Source organism: Leuciscus leuciscus (genome assembly GCF_965113295.1).
Source record: "Leuciscus leuciscus genome assembly, chromosome: 8".
Lineage (NCBI taxonomy): Eukaryota > Metazoa > Chordata > Actinopteri > Cypriniformes > Leuciscidae > Leuciscus > Leuciscus leuciscus.
The window spans coordinates 10956760-10975569 of NC_138732.1; the positions used below are offsets into that span (position 1 = coordinate 10956760).

The following is an 18810-nucleotide window of genomic DNA, read 5'->3' on the forward strand; positions in this document are numbered from 1 at the left end:
CCTGGGGAAGAGGTACTTTAAATAGAACTGCTTATCACACGTTATCCTCTGTTTTTTCTGAAGTGACGCAACAGTTGTTTGTAATGCGATAGTGCCAGTAAACCGAAATTATTAAAGTGGGAAATTTTTTGGACTTTAGGGATCAGGAAATTCCAGAGGTAACAGAACATACCAGTATTTAATACAATAATGCTCCTATTTCTCTTTTTATTGCCATAGTTTTTGGGTGCATAACAAAATAAAATAAAAAAAGAATAAAGAAATTTTACATGAAATGTAATATTTATAAAATATACTATTGATAAAAGTAGAATCCATAAAATATATTAAAACAAATGTACATATAATTTTTATTTAGATTTTATTATATCATTATTTAATCATCCATCCCACAGTAATAAATTATTTTTAAAAAGTACATTGGTATTTACCAGTAGTATGACAAGCATTTTATACATAGGTACGTGCAATCCCCTGGGATCGAACCCACAACCTTGCGTTGTTAACGCAATGCTCTTACCACTGAGCTACAGGAAATCACTAACATTTTGCTGATGTTTGTTTTATACCTTTTTGGTTGATAATATGAACAAGAATGTGCTGCAGTATAACTAACCTAACTTAGTTAGGAGGTTTAGCAACTGAAACTGGAATTAACAGAGAAATAAGACCAGCGTTTCGGTTAGGAGTTACTGTACGTACAACAACAGAACTACTCATTTTGATGGTTAGAGCTCATCTTGCCAACTATTTCCATATGTCTTCCTTTGGTCAGAGATTAAAAGTCAAGGAAAATAGAAGTTATTTTTGGGTATGATTGTGAACTTGAAAGTGGTAATAATTAAAGTGACGGTTAACAAATCACAGTGATCAGAAATAAAATGGGCAGAAGTAAAATAGGTCCAGTTTGAGTCACTGCACTGTTTAGACACGGACAGTCCCAGCTATGAGGTTTATCTCTTGTTTTGTCTTTGTGCCTGATCTGGTCGATTATTCCTTGCCCTTTCTGCTCACGAAGCTCCCGTTGACCATATTGGGAAATCAAAGAGATGTCACCGGGGCTGTAAGAGGACGGCTGAGGGCAGTCCAACCAATCGGCGGCCAGAAGTCGGGGGTATCCTTCTTCAGGGGCTGAGCCTGGGTGAGTGAATTTCCAATAGGAGTTGCCTTTGAAAACGTAGGTTGAACCTGATTGACGTAGAGGATTTAAAAAAAGTCAGTAGTGCTGTGAAACACTGTTACACAAACCTCCACAAATGCAATGCTGTATTATTGTATAAATATTATAAAAGCAACACACCCTTGAATTCTCCAGCCCTTTCTCTCTCGTCATCATTCTCAGTGATGATTCCATTCACTCCTCCTTCAGTAAGCTCTCTCCAGACTTTGCTTTCCTCTGGGCTTTCTCTTTTCTCTCCATCCTTTCTCAAAGACCCCCACACCACACCCTGAGTAGGGTCCCAGTACAGTCCTTGCCACAGTCCCTCTGAGTCCTCCAGAGTAGACAGAGGCTGAGGGAAACCGTCTTGGAGTGACAGATCCTTGAACAGCCAAACCTGGGAACCTGCACATGTGTGTTAAATAAAAGTAGCAGGAGTTTAGGAACCATCTAAAAAGTGTGTTTTCATTTTATGCGGATATATCAGCCTCTGTCTATTTAAGTTATATTTTTACAGAGTGACACAACCAAGTCTGCCTTTTTCTGATGCCATTCTTCATTCTTTTCCCATTGCATTTCAGTTCAGTTCGGAAAGGCATTTATTTGAAATAAAAATGTAAGAAAATATACGAAAAGTGGAAATAGGTGTAGAGTTGTGCTTTAGGGATAGGGACAAGTTAAGGTCCCAAAAAGGAAGCATCCATTTATGATTATAATAAATGTAATCATGTACACTGAATATGTTGTTGTTATTGCATACTGTTTTATAATGTACAACACTATTTACACTACTGCTATTTGCACTTAACCATATTTTTATTCTTTGCACTGAGGCCAAGTAAAATAAATCTTTATTCTTTAAATTAAATAAATGAACATCACAATGGTTTGTGATGTGATTGTGCAGGGAAACTGACCACTGATAAAGATGATGGCATGATCTGTGTGTCTCTCCAGAACCGCTCGCAATGGAGGCAGTGAAGAAGGAAGAGCCGACCAAAGTCTCTGTACAGGAACAGCCCTGACTGACACGAGACCACCTCTGCTCACTCTCCACATGTTCTGCCCTGCAAAATGTGTGAGGGTAAGAGAGATATTTAAAAAATATTTTTTTTTTACTGTATATGGTGACACTGAATGGATGGATAGTCTCTGGTAGACCAATAACAAGATGAAAACACAAAGTGGAGGAAGTGTTTTTTTTCAATACTCCAAACTCCGTAAATTAGCCCTAAATTATTTAAATACTTCAAATATCTACCTTTGAAGAAGAAAATCTCTCCTCGAATCTTGGCAACTGCATCAAAACTGGTGTTACAGCGATCCACAGAACTTGATTGAGACAAAGTGAGATATTTCAAAATATATTTCTCTTCATTAAAATACATTTGAACAACCTAACAAACATTTTTCCAAGAAAAGTTTCCAAGATATTTAAATATTCAAATTTAGATTCATGTCTTTAAAATCAGCATAAAACAGTGTTCAGAACACATTATAGTTCTGTAATGTGATGTATCTAGTTAAGGCAGGAATACATCACACAACTTTTGCCCAAATGCACCATGCATCATGCATCTCCTAAGATTGTTTTTTTTTTTTTTTTTAAATACTCAAAAGTCTGGTATAGTGTATGATGTCTTTAGTGTATTTCCTAGTGTTTTTATTTTGTAAAACATACTCCAATAATCTAAAATGTAATTTTAGATACAATACAAAATACAATTTAAAATCCTTAATTTTGATTTGATGTTCAATTCAAAAAGTTTAATGGATCCTCTCTTACCTGTCCAAATGACTGTGTGCATGTCTGTACATGTGTGTGAGTCTGTGTATTCCTCCATGTCGATGACGCAACTGGGCTTCCGTCACAAGAAGAGGCTTGTCAGTTGGAATATGGTCACCCCTCTTACCTGAATTCATAAACACACGCACGCACGCACGCAGAAATAGATTATTTGAGTCTCATGTACATGATATTCAGATTTCACATGAATCCCATGAGCTATAACTGCCGAACAGAGATTCCAATCGAGGGGTTTAATGACAGTTACCATAAAGGGCTGTGACGTGTTGAAGGTCGTGGTGTCCCAGGCTGAAGTGGAGTGGGTCTCCCAGGGGCCCTTGGTAGTATGGACGCATTACAGATTGCCGTGCTGATGAATGGGTCAGTCCGAGGGCGTGACCAAGCTCATGCACCAACACCGTGAACAGATCTGTGCCCTCAGTTGCTGTGTGTAAATATTAAGAGCACATTGAGCTTTTCGGAAGGAGGGGCTTCATATGCCCTGTCCCATATGGCACACTTCATATACACTTTCGGTCTTGTGGACTTACAATTACTGCTGCGTGCGTGTCTGTTAAGTCCATGAGACCGTACCGTAGGGTGTTCCATTTGTCATTTTAGGTTTCAGAAAGGTGCTTGCGAGCGCCCCTTTTGCGGTTGATATGCGCCCTCGATATGCATTTTTGCCGAGCCCGCACTGATGCAAGCGCCGCAGTACACTTCTTCCCGAAAGTCAAAGCGGTGTTATGTCATGAAAGTGCGGACTCGTAGGAAGACCGTGAGTGTTTAGGGTGCCATTTGGGACAGGGCCATAGAGACAGGAACTAAACAGAGCGTTACTGACAGACTAGGAAGAGAGGTGCTGCAACAAAGTAAAATATGTGAAAGAATTAGGTGTTTTTTTTTATATATTCAAGCATGAAAACCTATTCTAGTAGACTCCAAAAACAAAATCAAGACTGTAAAAGGACATTATATGCCCCTTTTAAGTTATCAATACTGGATATATATATATATGTAAATGAAGTATATTGGATACTTCATTGTGGATATTAAATTACCAATTTCCTCCTATTTTTACATTTAGATTAAAGGTGTGTTCGCCATGTTGTAGGTAGGCCTACTGTAATTATGAGATTACGATTTGTAAAAAGCGTTCACAACCTCGAAATTACAACTTGTAAAGTGCATAATTCAGAGGACGTAGACAGCTCTGAGTAGAACGTCATGTGTTATTGCGTAATTACGATAATTACAACATGGTGTGAAAACAAAACTTAAGCAAGTGTGAGATGGGGAGGCTAATCTCTAAAAACAACAATTATTTAATAACTGTTCAATTAAATTATTTAGCAAATCTCATTTTTTATAAAAAATATTTGTCTCTCATATTGCACATTATAAGTTTGTGACGCTTAAATTCACTTTATTTTTATGCCATTTTTGGCCATTACATGAAAATGATTGGCCATTATATTAATATCAGTGGATAATGTACTGATCTACCTTTTTGTTTTATTTTGGCTTTGTACATTATTCCTTATCTATGAGTGTTTTGCAGAATTACCTCTGAAAGCCCATTCCTCCTCTGCATCCAGGTGAACTCCACCTGCCCTGTCTGGGTCTGATGGAAAGAAGGCATGGCCAACAGATCCACCTGCTCCATCAAAGGGATATCCATCTCCATGGGGACCATGCAAGAAATCTATTTGGAGATCTGCTCCCTCTGGTCCTCGCACCTATTCAAAATAGTTCAACATGTATTTACATGAACCCATAAAAACAGGAAAATTGTTAAGGTCAGAAACACATGTGTTAAGTTTTAAAAAGCATAGCCATAACCTCATGGAACTCAAGCAATGTTGGATCGGCCCACACTCGGAGGGCATAGTACACAAGGGAGCGAATCATTTCACGGGACAGTTTAGAAGATGCAGGGTAAGAGCGCAACCTGAGAAAGAAGAGAGTTGGACTTAGAACAAAAATTTTGTTTACACGTGCTTATGTGTTTTCAATTTTTTTCTACAGTCTTTACTTTATTGTGATACTGTAAACTAACTATCAAGTAAGTTAAGGCAGACGGCAGAAAAAGCAGGAAGAAAAACACAACTGGTAAAATAATCAGTCTAACCTCCAGTTGATATTTCTTCTCGTCCAGGTAGAAACTGCTCTTTTCATCCTTTGATTTTCAGTATCACCGTGTAATGCCGAAAGCTGGATAGTTTGATCATCATCATCTGGAAGTGAACAACGCGGTGTCTGCATCAACTGAACAGTCGCTTCATCTGTGACAGGAAGGTGAGGGAATTAAGGAAGGCATTAAATAAGACTGAGATTTCAAAAGAGTGGGGGAAAGTGTTGTTCATACCTAAGACTCCTGTGTCATCCAAACCAGCAAACCTCTGCATTTCCTTCACTGCTTGAGTAACAGCTGTCCAGGCCTGTAACTGACCCGTAGACGGATCAGGGGGTGGGAGGTATCCATACTTCGTGAGCCAATCCTGCCAAAAAGAACAACATTTTTGGAAGAAAATAATACTTTTATTCCGCAAAGATGCATTCAATTGATCAGTAAAGACTTTTACATTGTTACAAGAGATTTTTATTAAAAAATAATACTGAAAAAAAAAAAAAAACTGTTCATCATTGATAATAATAATGTTTCTTGAGCACTAAATCAACATATTAGAATGATTTCTGAAGGATAATAAGACTGAAGCCTGGAGTAATGATGCTGAAAATTCATCTTTGCCATTACAGGAATAAATTAAATTTTAAAATATATTCAAATAGAAGTTTTTATTGTAATAATATTTCACAATATTACTGTTTTTATTGTATTTTATTGTACATCTAATAAATGCAGCCTTGGTGAGCAGAAGATACTTAAAAACTTTAAAATGAATGACCCCAAAACTTGGCATAATTGCTAATTATGCATTGTTAATCATCTATGGGAATTTAACTAAATAATGTGGGAAAACATACACCAATGGATCAGGCACAATAAGTCTAGAAAGGGTACATTAAGGATAAGGAAAAGAAAGAAATGGGTAAGAAAATAGGGTAATTTTCATGATGACTTTGAATGGAACACATCAACAAAGAAAAATCTTTTCCAACTGAATCGTGTATAAGTTCAAGACACGTTCTCACCACAAGTTTAATGCTCTCATCTTCTGTGGGTATGACAGTGGGTAAAGCAGTAGATGTAACTGTTCTCGCCAAACTGGTTGGCAGTACATCTTTATCAGCCGTTCCATAAACTTCCACTGTACGTCCACACATGTAGAAAACAACTGCTGTCCAAAACATCGCCATAATACCAATGTTACCCAATGTCAATCCTCCTCAGTCAAGTGATTTCAATGACATCATCTTTGCTGAAACTGAGATGGTGGCCTCTCTTGTGTTGAGGAATTGTAGGATTGATGCCAGCACTGTAAATGCAGAGTTTGGAGATAATTTAGTAATGATTATTTAAGATTGTGTCATATTCTAAAGGACAACAACAACTTCCTAAAAGAATATAAATCAGTTGTGCAATCTCCTTACATATGGGATTGCTTAACTCAGGACCTCTTTCAGTCCTAAAATAATTTATACTACTACACTGCTGACTGCTTTGGTTGTAAAGCTGCATGATTGAATTGCAGATGGCAAGTATCAAAGAGTGAAGGATGAAAAGGCTGCAGAGGTTTTATGTGTTTCATTTTAAAAGAAAAGACGACAAGCATAGCGGATGTGGGGCTTTAATTAAATTGGCAGGTGTCATTTCATTAAAGAAATGAGACAATGTGGGAGATGACGGGTTGTTAGAGTAGAGGAGGGACGGGGTAATGGGGCACAGAAAAGAAGAGTAATGGAATAATGGAATTAAAGGAAAACGCTGCCAGTCTCGGGGGACAAGGACAGAGGACAGTGTAAGAAAAGGAGGGAGACTGACAGGAAACAATAGGCAGAGACACATGTGTGCATGTAAATGTGTATAAAATCACGAGTGTCTGACCCAGTCACAGAAAGACAGTAGGGGAGAACCTGCATAAACGCCCTCAATAAATACAATAACATATTGCACAATGCATCCGCATGTGTCATTTACGATCTGCAATTCAATCGATCAACCTTGTCACAAAATCTCTGACAGTTTCAGATGTGTGTGTGTGAGGACAGTGTAAAAACTTATAAACTTATAAAACTTTTAGGGACATATTTTCATTTTATTTAACATGTATTTGTCATTTATCATATGCTGCCATTACAATAATACAGACTAAATGATAGGAAAGAAACCTCAACCTTTGTGTACTTCAAGTTTTACTGTTTCTGACTTAAACTGAATTGACAAGTAATGACTGCTAACATATTAAAGCATATTTCAAAGCTTTAGATTAAATTTTTTTTTTTTAAGTCTTGTGCCAATTTGTATATTACAAGTGTTTTCTGGGTCGGTGGATTCAAAGCTTTAAGCTAAACATTTCCGAAAACATGAGAAAAACTAAAGTGATACACTTATACATGCTCTACCACAATCTGTTTAGATATCTGTTGAAGGGATCAAGGTGTGGTAATAAATTCTCAGATAGAGATTTTAGCTTCATGTAATCCTTGATGGGTTGCATTTCTTACGAGTTAGCGTTCATTTAAAGCCATAATTTACGCCACAATAAAGAAAATATTTATGAGACATAACAATGAATCCATAATCATTTGAATCTAATTTAAAAAGCTCAAAATATTCAGACGCCATCAAAGAAAAGTTACAATTAGTTTTATGCAAAGTCGAAGTTAATGCATGAATTTATATCATTCAAAATAGAAAAGAATTTGGACATGCTTACCGTCCCAACAACTTCTTTCTCTTTCTCCCTTTGCACTCGAGTGCTCTGTCGTGCTTGCCCTCCTTCTCTGTTCCTGAACAGATGTGTTCCTCTCATCTCCGCACCCCCACCACCCCCCCCCCCCCCCCTCTCTCTCCTTCTGCCTCTGCACTTGCACAATGGCATCCTAATACCCCACTCAATGACGTCCCCACCCACCCCTGCTAAGTGCATCGGGCATTTGCTCACTCTCTCTCTCTGTGTTTGGAAGATACCAGTGTAAAAAAGCCTCTTTATATGCAGTGAAGAGATTTAGAGACATGCTTAGTTGCACATGTTTGTCCACTCTCTGCCAAATTTCATATACTTTATATTTAAAACTCAAATGTCTCATAGATTCCATCACATGCCATTAAAACACTAATGAACACAGTATAAACATTTACATATATATATGGATCCTTTTATGTGAGATCTGAGTCAACTGCCGGATTAGGGTTACACTTTATCTTTGGGCTTGTGTGTAGTTGTGGATATGTCTGGATTAAATCCTCTTAACGAAAGGATTAAAAAAAAAAATTAAAACGAAGATTTGAACAGATCTAGCTAAATGCATTGTTGCTGTTTGGTCTACGACATTCCAGGGTGAGATACACAACTTTTTTGTTACAATTTCTGCATTTAAAAAATGTAAACATTTGTCGGCGCACAAAATTAATAAAATGAATACAATATAATATTTTTTAATAAAACATTTTTTAACTGGGATTTCAGTGCAGGGGTTAACTTGTAGTTTGTGTATCATGGCAGAAAACAAGAGCGAAAGCACATTTCCAGATGGGCTATCTGTCTTTTTCGCTGGATTATACTGTGCGAGTCCCAGGGGAATATCCGGATTGGAAAAGCATACTTACATGGGCAATAGAGGCGTGTGCTGAATGTTTATAGTGTAACTTGACCTCCTGATCTGTTAAACTTCCCAGAGTATAACCTGTCAAAGGGGCCAGAAACCTTATCACCTCAGTGCTCGATCTTATTGAGATATTACAGCTTTTAATAGCTTTAAAATGGCACAGGCTATACTGCTGATTTGAGCTATTTTACAAACAACTTTCCAGAGAGAGAGAGTGGAATAAGCAAAGGGTGCATTGATGCCTTGCTGTCCTAGTGATTATTTTGACCCACAGGTCAAAGTGTGCGGGCCAGTGGGGCAGATTTGTTCATCGTATTTTTAGAAAGATGCACCAGGCAGGAAGTTTATGTGTGAATGGATGTGAGTGTTCAAAAAGAGAGTGATCAAGAGCCACAAAAGGCCAAGTGAACTTCCTTGTCTCCAAGACAACTGGGATCCCTTTAGAGGAACTCCGCAATACAGATATTCATTGTGCACCCAGGACATGGGCCTCAACATTGCTGGCGGCACTGGAAATGTTTTACTAGTCACCTCTGATTAATACCACAACATACAGACTCCCAGTGAGTCACTTATGCTCCTGTTTAGGGCAAGAGTTTTGTGTTTGATATAAATATATAAAAAACATAATTCTTTTTAATTATTACAAACTTTTGAACAAAGTATTTTATGCGCAGTAAAAACAGTACGAAATTATGAAATATTATTGCAATTGAAACTGTTTTCTATTATATGTATTTAAATGTATTCATGTACGTAGTTGCAAAGCTGAATTTTCAGCAGCCATTACTCCAGTCTTCAGAAATCAGAAAATATGCTGATTTGGCTCAATTATTATTGGTGCTCAATTGTTAATAATGGTTCTTATTATTATCAATGTTGAAACAGCTTTTGCTGCTTAATATTTTTGTGGAAATCGTGATACTTTTTTCAAGATTTATGCATTTCAATTAATAGTAAAATTCCATCAAATTGAATTGAATTATATTATACATTAACAATGAGTTTTAAATTAATTTTGAATGAGTAAAAAAACTAGAGCTTAATAAAACATTTTGTATAAATCTTAAATTTAAACATATTTTCTTTTTTTTTTATTTGAATACGAATCACGTAAACTAAATGGTCCATTCCCTTGTTCCATTGAGATTTATACAAAATGTTTTATTAAGCTCTAGTTCTTTTTTACTCATTTAAAATTCTTAATTCATAATACGAATAATATGTAGGCCTATTATTCAATTAAATTTTATTGAATTAACTGAAATGCGTTAATCTTGAAAAAAAGCTTCTTTTTTTTTAGTGTAAGAACAGCATTTATTTGAAATATACTTTAATAACATTATAAAATAACATTATACATTTCTTTACTTTTGATCAATTTAATGCATCATTGTTGAATAAAAGTATTAATTTCTTTTTCAATCTTATCCTTGGGCTACCATAAACATTTGAATCTATCACAGTTTCCACAAAAATATTTAACAGCAAAAAGTTTCCAACCATAATTGGACATAAACATAATAAATAATTGGATAATAAAATGTTTCTCGAGATTCAAATCAACATATTAGAATGAAAGAGGTTATGACTCTAAAGATGGAGTAAACGGCTGCTTAAAATTCAGCTTTGCCATCACAGGAATAAAGGACATTTTATAATATTTTAAATAGAATCTATTATTTAAAAATCCGTTTTAAAATCCGTTATTTAAAATTACGCGACTTTGACAACAGTCCAAATTATATTCTAGAATCTAGACAACAACAAGCAAGTGGAAAAAGAGTGGAGATGCCGGGGATTGAACCCGGGGCCTCATACATGCAAAGCATGCGCTCTACCACTGAGCTACATCCCCGCCTCTCTCAATGGCAAGATTAAAGCACTATGTGCTTCAAGTCAAACTGCATTCTCGATAGCACTAAATTCTATGAAGTTGGAATTTCATATACATATGGAATGTGACAAACGGGTATCTATGCTTGCGTACAGCGCAACTAAAAGCATACCGATACAGACAAGTATAAATAAATCACTCCGGTCCGTAAATCCACTAATCCAAACACACTTCCGCATAAACGACACTTGCGGAAGTTCCTCCTCCATCAAATCCTGCAATAGTGAAACCAAAACATTTAGGTGACACTAGTATTGACATTTACCTGCGTGACTACTTTGTTTTTGTGGAGGTTTGTTTGACAACAGTAACTATCAACTTTTAGTGCACTATTCATGCACTCTCCTGGACCCACTATTTTTGTTGCTCAAGACATCTGTCGGCACAAACATGACTGATGGGACAGGGTGAGGCAGAATTATGGAGGATATTATTTGTGTCAGCTCGGGCAGCGACTACGACTCTGATTTAGAGGTTATAAGTAGTTACAACGAAGACAAAGAAGATGGAGTTCCGTTCATCCGAACAGAATGGCTCCCAGTCACACCTGTAAGTTTACTATTTGCAGTTTGTCTTTATCAGAGTCTCAAGGTCTTGCTTGATTTTTGTCCGCTTGGGTTTTTATCGATTTCTGTCGATTACACATGCAAATAGGAGATTTGTTCTGGGTGCGCGTGAACTTACACTTGTTTCCAACCGCACGTGCTTTTCGCTTTTTATACATAGCGCGCGGACAATTGGCTGCAGGTACGTTGGTACGCTCGCAAATGACGTCACCGAGTATTTAAGAGATTTTGATAGGCTTGCATAACACAACAACCTTCAAGTGCATAATAAAACTAAATAAATATATTTTTTTATAAATATTTTTGTTTTATTCATTGTATTATTATTTATTTTTTTTGATTTCATTATTTCGACATCAAGGCATTTCTATAGAGTTATATCAAATAATGTGATAAATTATTATATATAATATAATAAATCGGCTGATATTTGGCATTGCCCTTAATACCATATTTGGTGAATATGATTAGTACATTTCGAGTATTGTGTGAAACAGTTTAATTTAAGCGTGTATGACAGAAACACTGTGTGTGTATCATTTGCTGTTTCATTACGCGGTTCTCTGGAATAAGTGATTCTGATTGGTCAAACGTTGCTCAATTGAGCGCTCAGTATGATAGCTGTGCAGATCGTGATCTTTCGCTCCACCTTCTGTGCAAGTAAGCTAATAAAACTATTTCAACTTTAATAAATATATAGCCATGTATTTATTTGTTTGGTTAAGTAGCAGTATAATAAGTGGGATGAAGGCCCGTTTACAACAAGGACGATAACTATAACGATTAAGATATTGTTTTAAAAATCGTTTCAAATGTTAAAGAACAGCACAATTATAACGGCATATTATAACTTAATTATAACATCGATAACGGCGCAGATAAACATATTTTAACAACGATTTTTCCACAGCTAATAACGGATAAAAACATCGACAGCCATTGAGCATATGGCGGCTGACGACAGAACTGGAGCGCGCTTATTATAAACAAAACGATATTCTGCGTTGGTGTGGATGCTAATATAGTTTCGGTGTTAACGGGATTTAACCTTAACCCTTTCCCTTTCAGTGTTATTTTGTGATGGTAATCAACTGTCTATATGCTATAGGCTATATTACATATCGTCCATTAGCCACCTGGGGCTGGTTGCATAAACTGCTAACGTTAATAGTCTTACAAGTCAGTCATCACATTTCTTCCTTTAAGACTGTTCAGAACTGTTTTAAGTCAGTTAACGTTACATAAAAACATAGATTGGTCTAAGTAAGCCTGATTTCCCCCTTGACTAACCGCTAGTTTGTCATACTAGTAAGGGCTGGTCCGAATACCATTTTTTTGAGCTTCGAAGCTTTCGGAGAGAGGGGGCTGAACATATTATTCTCTCTAATAAAGGCAGGAATCTCTGTGTTTGTCTGTCTGTTTGCATTGGTCTAAGTAAGCCTGATTTCCCCCTTGACTAACTGCTAGTTTGTCATACTAGTACTTAAGACGCAGTTTTATCATAATGGCTATGTTTATGCAACTGGCCCCTGTTCTGTAGTTGCCAATAATGGTGGTAAGCCATTGAAAAGTCCAATTACCACTATATTTCTCCTGATTTCTCCTACTTTCTTCTTTGTTTGTTTGTCTCAGGTCCTCATTGATATCACAGACCATAAGTTAACCCCTCCAAGGCGAAGATGCTCAAGAAGAGATACTTGCTCCTCCTTAGAAGTTATAGATTTAAGTGAAGACGATCCTCCTGATGATGGCGACGTCCAGCTTCAGAATCCGTCACCGACTCTGTCGTCAGTAGAAAGCAAAGACAAGAAAGTGCATGTAACACTGGCATCTTTTGGAAAACCTCTAGAATCACAATCTCGAACAAGTGTTGGAAAAGATGTAGCTAATTCAGGGTGTTTTGTAGGGAACAGTGTGCAGTCTGTCGTCTCTAAGTCACTCGCTCAGGAGAACGCTCTCACAGACGTGCTCCAAAGAACAGAAAATCATTTGCATGAGGACACAAATTGTAATTCAAGCTTGTCGTCTGAGCAGTTGAGCTGGGACAAGTGTTTGGAACGTTGCAGCTCCAATGATACAAGTAAAAATTCTTTTAAAAATGTATCTGAAGTATTAAAGAACTCTATTGCAGATATATCGCAGAACACTAAAGACACACAGCTTAGTACACCAGCTGTCTGCAGCATAGACACAGACCAAGAAAACAAAGAAAATTTTGACTCATCACAGAAATGGGAAGGCAGTGTTCATTCTTCTTACAGTCTTGACAGTCCATATTACTGTCCGAGTGAGGTAGATGCTTATATATTTTCGGACTCATCCAATAAATCTGAAGATACGGATCACCCATTTACAACATACAACAGTCAACTGTCACCTCAAACCTTTGAACTTCCTTCTGATAATTTTACTGCATCAATGTCCAATGCACTTTCTTTGAATGATAACGTTGAAACGATGAATATCTGCGAAAATGAGGGTCTACATACTCCGGTTCGGCCAGAACCTTCTTCCCCCTCCATACCTACCTCATCTAGGGCCTCACCCCACTGGAGCCTTGAACTTAGATCTATCCAGAGTAAACCCTGCAGTCCCACTTCCACGGAGATTCTTGCCAGCGACACAGTGGCACATTCCCCTGATCTGTCTACGCTGAGCTCACCAAGTAGCACCTTCAGCCTCCTCCTCTCGCAGCCCTCCCCGCCAATCTTTTCAGAGAGAGCAGAGCTAAGGAGAAATGATTTAGATGCAGTATCCTCACAAAGCCCTTCCATCAGGCTTTGGGAGACAAGCAGCGATAACGACAATGAAAATGTGCCGGATAATGTGGTTTCAGATCTCTCTGAAAACAACTCACAAGATAGACAACATATTTGTCTGGCTCAGTACAGAAAATTAAGTCAGTGCATGGGTGGAATGGTTCCACTGATGGTAAGATGTTTTTATGTGCACTTTTTTTTTTTATTATTATTTTTTTTTTATAGGTACATTCAATAGACACAATAATGATATTGGTGTCTTCTTAATTTTATTCTGTATGTACTGTAAATCTTAAATCACATTTAAGGCCTGTCAAGATTCTTGATTAATCACAATTATTTGAAAAAAACGCAGTAATTGTGCAGTTTAAATTTCAGTCGCATTTTGCTAAAGAATATATAAAACACAAAAGACTTCCCTCACATTCAATTCAGTTCAATTCACATTTACTTGTAATTTCATATGAAATGAGGGTTTATTTTTAATCAGACTGCATTATATTATGTTAAATTAATTATATTATTTTATTTTATATAAGTATCATCACAACATCAAAGTAAATCATAAGGACCTATTTTATTATAACTTTAATTATTATATATGATTCAACATATTTATATATTCGACATAGTTATTTGACAATTAATAGTCAGCACAGAATTCATGATTGTGACAGGCCTAGCCATGTTAGCTCATTTTAACAAATCATACAGTAAACTCTTACTTCATACTTTAGCTCTTAAGGTACGATCACAAACATTTTTGCAATCGTCAAAAGTGTTGCAATGTATGAAGCACTTTAAATAATTTTCAAACCAAGCAGCTTTCTGTTGGTGAATGTGAAATCTGCAAAGGAGCAAAGTTTTTTTTTTTTATATATATTTTCATAAAAAAAAAAAAAAAATGTTTATTTATAAGACTATATTATGCATTATATTACCTTGGCATTTCATTTCAGAAAACTAGTTTACGGAGCCCGGGAAGTCACCTGTGGGAAAAACAAAACAATCCGTAGCGACGGTTTTACAATCCGTCTGCTCAGTTTATAAACCGTACTCACGAATTCTCAAACTGTTCCCTCGGTTTAACAAATCGTGCCCAGGGATTAATAAACTGTACCCACGAGTTTCTAATCCGAGCTCAGATTTGTAAACCGTGCCTTCAGTTTTTGCAATCTGTACCCACAAATTTATAAACCGTGCCCACGCTTTCACAATTCGTTCCCACGGATTTGTGGCTCACTCTCATTTTAGAAGAACACGTTGTTAACGAATCTTATTGTATATTGTTTTATTGTGTAATAAGTGGAATACATCAAATTGTCTTAACTGCGTCTGCATGCTTAAAGTGATTCTCAATTGTAGCGGGTATGGGAATATACGATTTAATATGAATGACGTGCATCAATCTTTTATTTGTGATAATCTTAGCACTATATTATTATTTTCTAACCTGTATTATGACTGATATTTGACGAATTGCTTTGTTCCTTTTTTGTAAGTTTTGGACAAAAGTGTCTTCTAAATATGTAGCCTAAAATGTAGTAATAATAATAATAATAATAATAATAATTATTATTATTATTATTTGAGTTATAAATGAACTATAAACGAGTTCACTTAGTAATACAGTAATGTGTTTGTCATCAAATAATTTATCAATGCTTTACTATTATAGGCTATAACCTAACCTTTTACAATTCAATAAAACAATATACAAATAAGATTCGTTAACAACGTGTTCTTCTAAAATGAGAGTGAGCCACAAATCCGTGAGTACAGATTACAAACCCGTGGGCACGGTTTATGAATTTGTGGGTACAGATTGCAAAAACTGAAGGCATGGTTTACAAATCTGAGAGCGCGGATTAGAAACTCGTGGGTACGGTTTATTAATCCGTGGGCACGATTTGTTAAACCGAAGGAACAGTTTGAGAATTCGTGAGTACGGTTTATAAACTGAGCAGACGGATTGTAAAACCGTCGCCACGGATTGTTTTTTGTTTTTTCTCCCACAGGTGACTTCCCGGGCTCCGTACTAGTTAATGCTGCTGTGTAAGTGTTTCTAATACAATGACTTAGGGAATGATGGCAGATTTTACAGGAACGATACCGCAACCAGACACCCTTATCTCCTGAACTTGCCAAAACTTTTGTGAAAATCAGTATTCATACAGCATTCCTAGTGAAATACATTTCAGTCGGTCACTTTTCATTTTTTTAACAGCATGACGATGAGGAGGAAGGTGAACACTATGGTCCCGCTGAGCCCCTGTGCCGACAGAGCCTTAGTTTGGTTTACAGCACTATTGAGGAGAATTACCCAGAGGGCACTCTTCAGCTGCTCTCTGACTTCATTCAGCCTCGGTTTTACCCACCGGTGGACATTACGAAACATCTGCTCAGGGGGATTTTCTTGGACCCACAGAGCACTGATGTCCTAGTCGTAGAGGCCTATAACCTATTGATGAGGACTCAGAAGTGAGTGGGATCACATCTGCAACTACTTTGAGTTTTTCCCCCATTTAGAACAGTTTTGTGAAACTATTTTAGCTGAACATTTTACATTTTCATGAAAAAGTCATGAGTAAGTCAGAGATGTACCCTGTTAGCTAGTGTATGTGCTCCAACATGTGATCCTATCTGCCCTTCCTGTTCAATGAAAATGGAAATATACACCCATCCCCAACTCCCCCCAAAAATGCAGGTGTTAAACGTACTATTCATGTTTATTAAATAATTTCAGTTTGTTTTGTATGTTCAGATACCACCCTGTGGATGCTTCTACAGTCCCATGGGATTGGGAACTGATGAAGATGGCTATGAAGGAGCAGGTAGGTACTTTTTAGCACATTTTAAATACTTCTATTTATAAGTAATGCTCTAATTTTCTTAAATGTTCCACTCTTCATTCTTCCTGTCTTAAGGAGGACACTAGGAGGTTGCGGACAGAGGTCCGGTACATGCTCCTGCAATATGTGTTGCAGGTTTTAGAAGATGACTTTCATTTTAAACTCAGGACTCAATGTCTTCAACACTCTGTTGCAAAGAAGATGCTTTCATGTGGGCCTGAAACGTTTGGGCAAGTCAGGTGAGTTAAAGCCCCAATCGGCTTTACTTGACTTTGCATACAGTAATAAATAATGAATTGTCATATCATATTATGTGTGCAATTATGTGATTCTTGTTCTTAGGGATCTAATAAATTGGTTGATTAATGCTGCTAAGGAGTCAGTGAACAACTCAAAAGATGTGGAATATCCAAAGAAAGAGGACAACTGTCTTAAGTATATGAAGTGCTCATTTTGTTATCATTATACACTAATTTTCAAATGTTTGGGGTCAGTAAGATTTTTTTTTTTCAATGAAATTAATACTTCTATTCAGCAGGGATGCATTTAATTGATCAAAAGGCACACTTATGTTTAAAAAAAATGTTGTCATCTTGAACTTTTATATTAATCAAATAAGCTTGAATAAAAATGTATCGCATCAACAAACATATGAAGCAGCACAACTGGTTTCAACATGGATAATAATAAGAAATGTTTCTTGAGCAGCAAATCAGCATATCAGAATGATTTCTAAAGATGTGACACTGAAGACTGGAGTATTGACTGCTGGAAATTCAGCTTTAAATAAATTACAATAAAAAATATATTAAAAAAAGAAAACAGTTATTTTAAATTGATAACAGAAAATCATACAGACCCCAAACTTTGAACAGTAGTATAAAATAACACATTCTTAGGGAAATATATTTTGCCATACAACAACAGTCTACGGAAAGCAGTTTGGATTGTACTTTCCTTCTTTTCTTTGCAAAAGAGAAACATTTACTTTCTTTGTTACAGGATTGTATTATCTCTTCAGAGGATGTTAACATTGGCACTAGAGGTGGACAAGGACCCCACCTACAATTCAGACAAACTTTCAGAAGAGCTCTTCAGTTGGCTTGACAGAATGTGTTCTTGCAGGAAGATAAGGTGAACAATAAAAAAAGATAATCAATATAACTAGAGGTTGCACAGAGCTTAATTGAATGTTGAGTTTTTGCTGCCCTTTGTATTGTTTTAGACTCTTATTGTTGAGTACTCTGGAGAGCAAGCTGCTGAGATGCAAGTTGTTGAAGCTGCTGCTGGATGAGGCTTGTTCTCAGAAGACACGCTTGCCCATGTCTCTAAGCTTGCTGCTACACTACCTTAAGAGCTCCACACTGACTTCAGAACCCTCAGTAAAAGATCATTACAATGTTTTATTCCAGATTAACATTTTGCATTGTTATTCTGCATAACAGCTGAACTGATATGATCTCCCTGCATGGTGTGACAGGATGGAGCAGAGAAATGGAGAAAATGGGATGAACTTCTTCAGCTTCTGTGGATGTTGATGCTCAGCTATGAAGAAGTGGTGACAGGTGACAAACTAGTGCTATCACAGCTCTTTTAAGGTTATACATAATAAGGCAAATAAAAAAGAAAATTAAGCATTTGAAAGAAATTTTAAGTGATCAAATCAGGTGATCATAATAGTTTTTCTCTTTACCTTTCTTTCAATCTTTGTTCCTCAGGTCACCTACACTCTCCCATCACAAAGCGCTTTGATAGGATGCATGCTCTGATTTGGACAAGGGATGATCAGGTGAAATGCTCCGCAGTGCAAGAGGCAGCAGACACCTTCCTGTCACGAGCAGCGGATGACATCGGCCACGCTCTCCCCATGGGAATGCAGGAATTACTATGCCAACTACAAGAACACATTACTGACATGTCCAGTGTTACTTCAAGTCATTAAACCTTTTAATAACTTTGTTTGACTTTTTTTTTTAAATAAATTAATTTTTTATACAATTTTGAGTTTTTGTTCACTACACATACCAGCCAAAAGCAAATAATAATAATAAATAGAGC

General features: G+C 36.7%; 2 protein-coding genes across 3 annotated transcripts; one reads left to right on the plus strand and one right to left on the minus strand.

Moving 5' to 3' along the window:
• Window positions 1–452: 452 nt before the first annotated feature.
• On the minus strand, window positions 453–7876 carry LOC309503925 (matrix metalloproteinase-17-like). The gene is made up of 12 exons (XM_082176782.1): window positions 7787–7876; window positions 6102–6385; window positions 5314–5446; window positions 5077–5230; window positions 4788–4896; window positions 4513–4684; window positions 3214–3390; window positions 2946–3072; window positions 2421–2491; window positions 2077–2226; window positions 1301–1564; window positions 453–1188 (listed from the first exon to the last, which is right to left on the minus strand). Exons 2-12 carry the CDS (start codon window positions 6264–6266, stop codon window positions 854–856), a joined length of 1857 nt encoding a protein of 618 aa, XP_082032908.1. The 5' UTR covers window positions 6267–6385; window positions 7787–7876; the 3' UTR covers window positions 453–853.
• A 2872-nt stretch (window positions 7877–10748) lies between these two features.
• simc1 (SUMO interacting motifs containing 1) lies at window positions 10749–18750 on the plus strand. Of its 2 annotated transcripts, none has more exons than XM_082177856.1 (10): window positions 10749–11124; window positions 12774–14072; window positions 16128–16381; window positions 16665–16734; window positions 16828–16991; window positions 17095–17187; window positions 17755–17886; window positions 17978–18134; window positions 18233–18350; window positions 18471–18710. In XM_082177856.1, the coding sequence occupies exons 1-9, from the start codon at window positions 10996–10998 to the stop codon at window positions 18347–18349; spliced, it is 2415 nt and encodes an 804-aa protein (XP_082033982.1). In that variant the 5' UTR covers window positions 10749–10995; the 3' UTR covers window position 18350; window positions 18471–18710. The 2 variants fall into 2 exon arrangements, with proteins under 2 accessions (XP_082033982.1, XP_082033981.1); XM_082177855.1 differs by having other exon boundaries at window positions 10750–11124; window positions 18233–18317; window positions 18471–18750.
• Window positions 18751–18810: the final 60 nt, after the last annotated feature.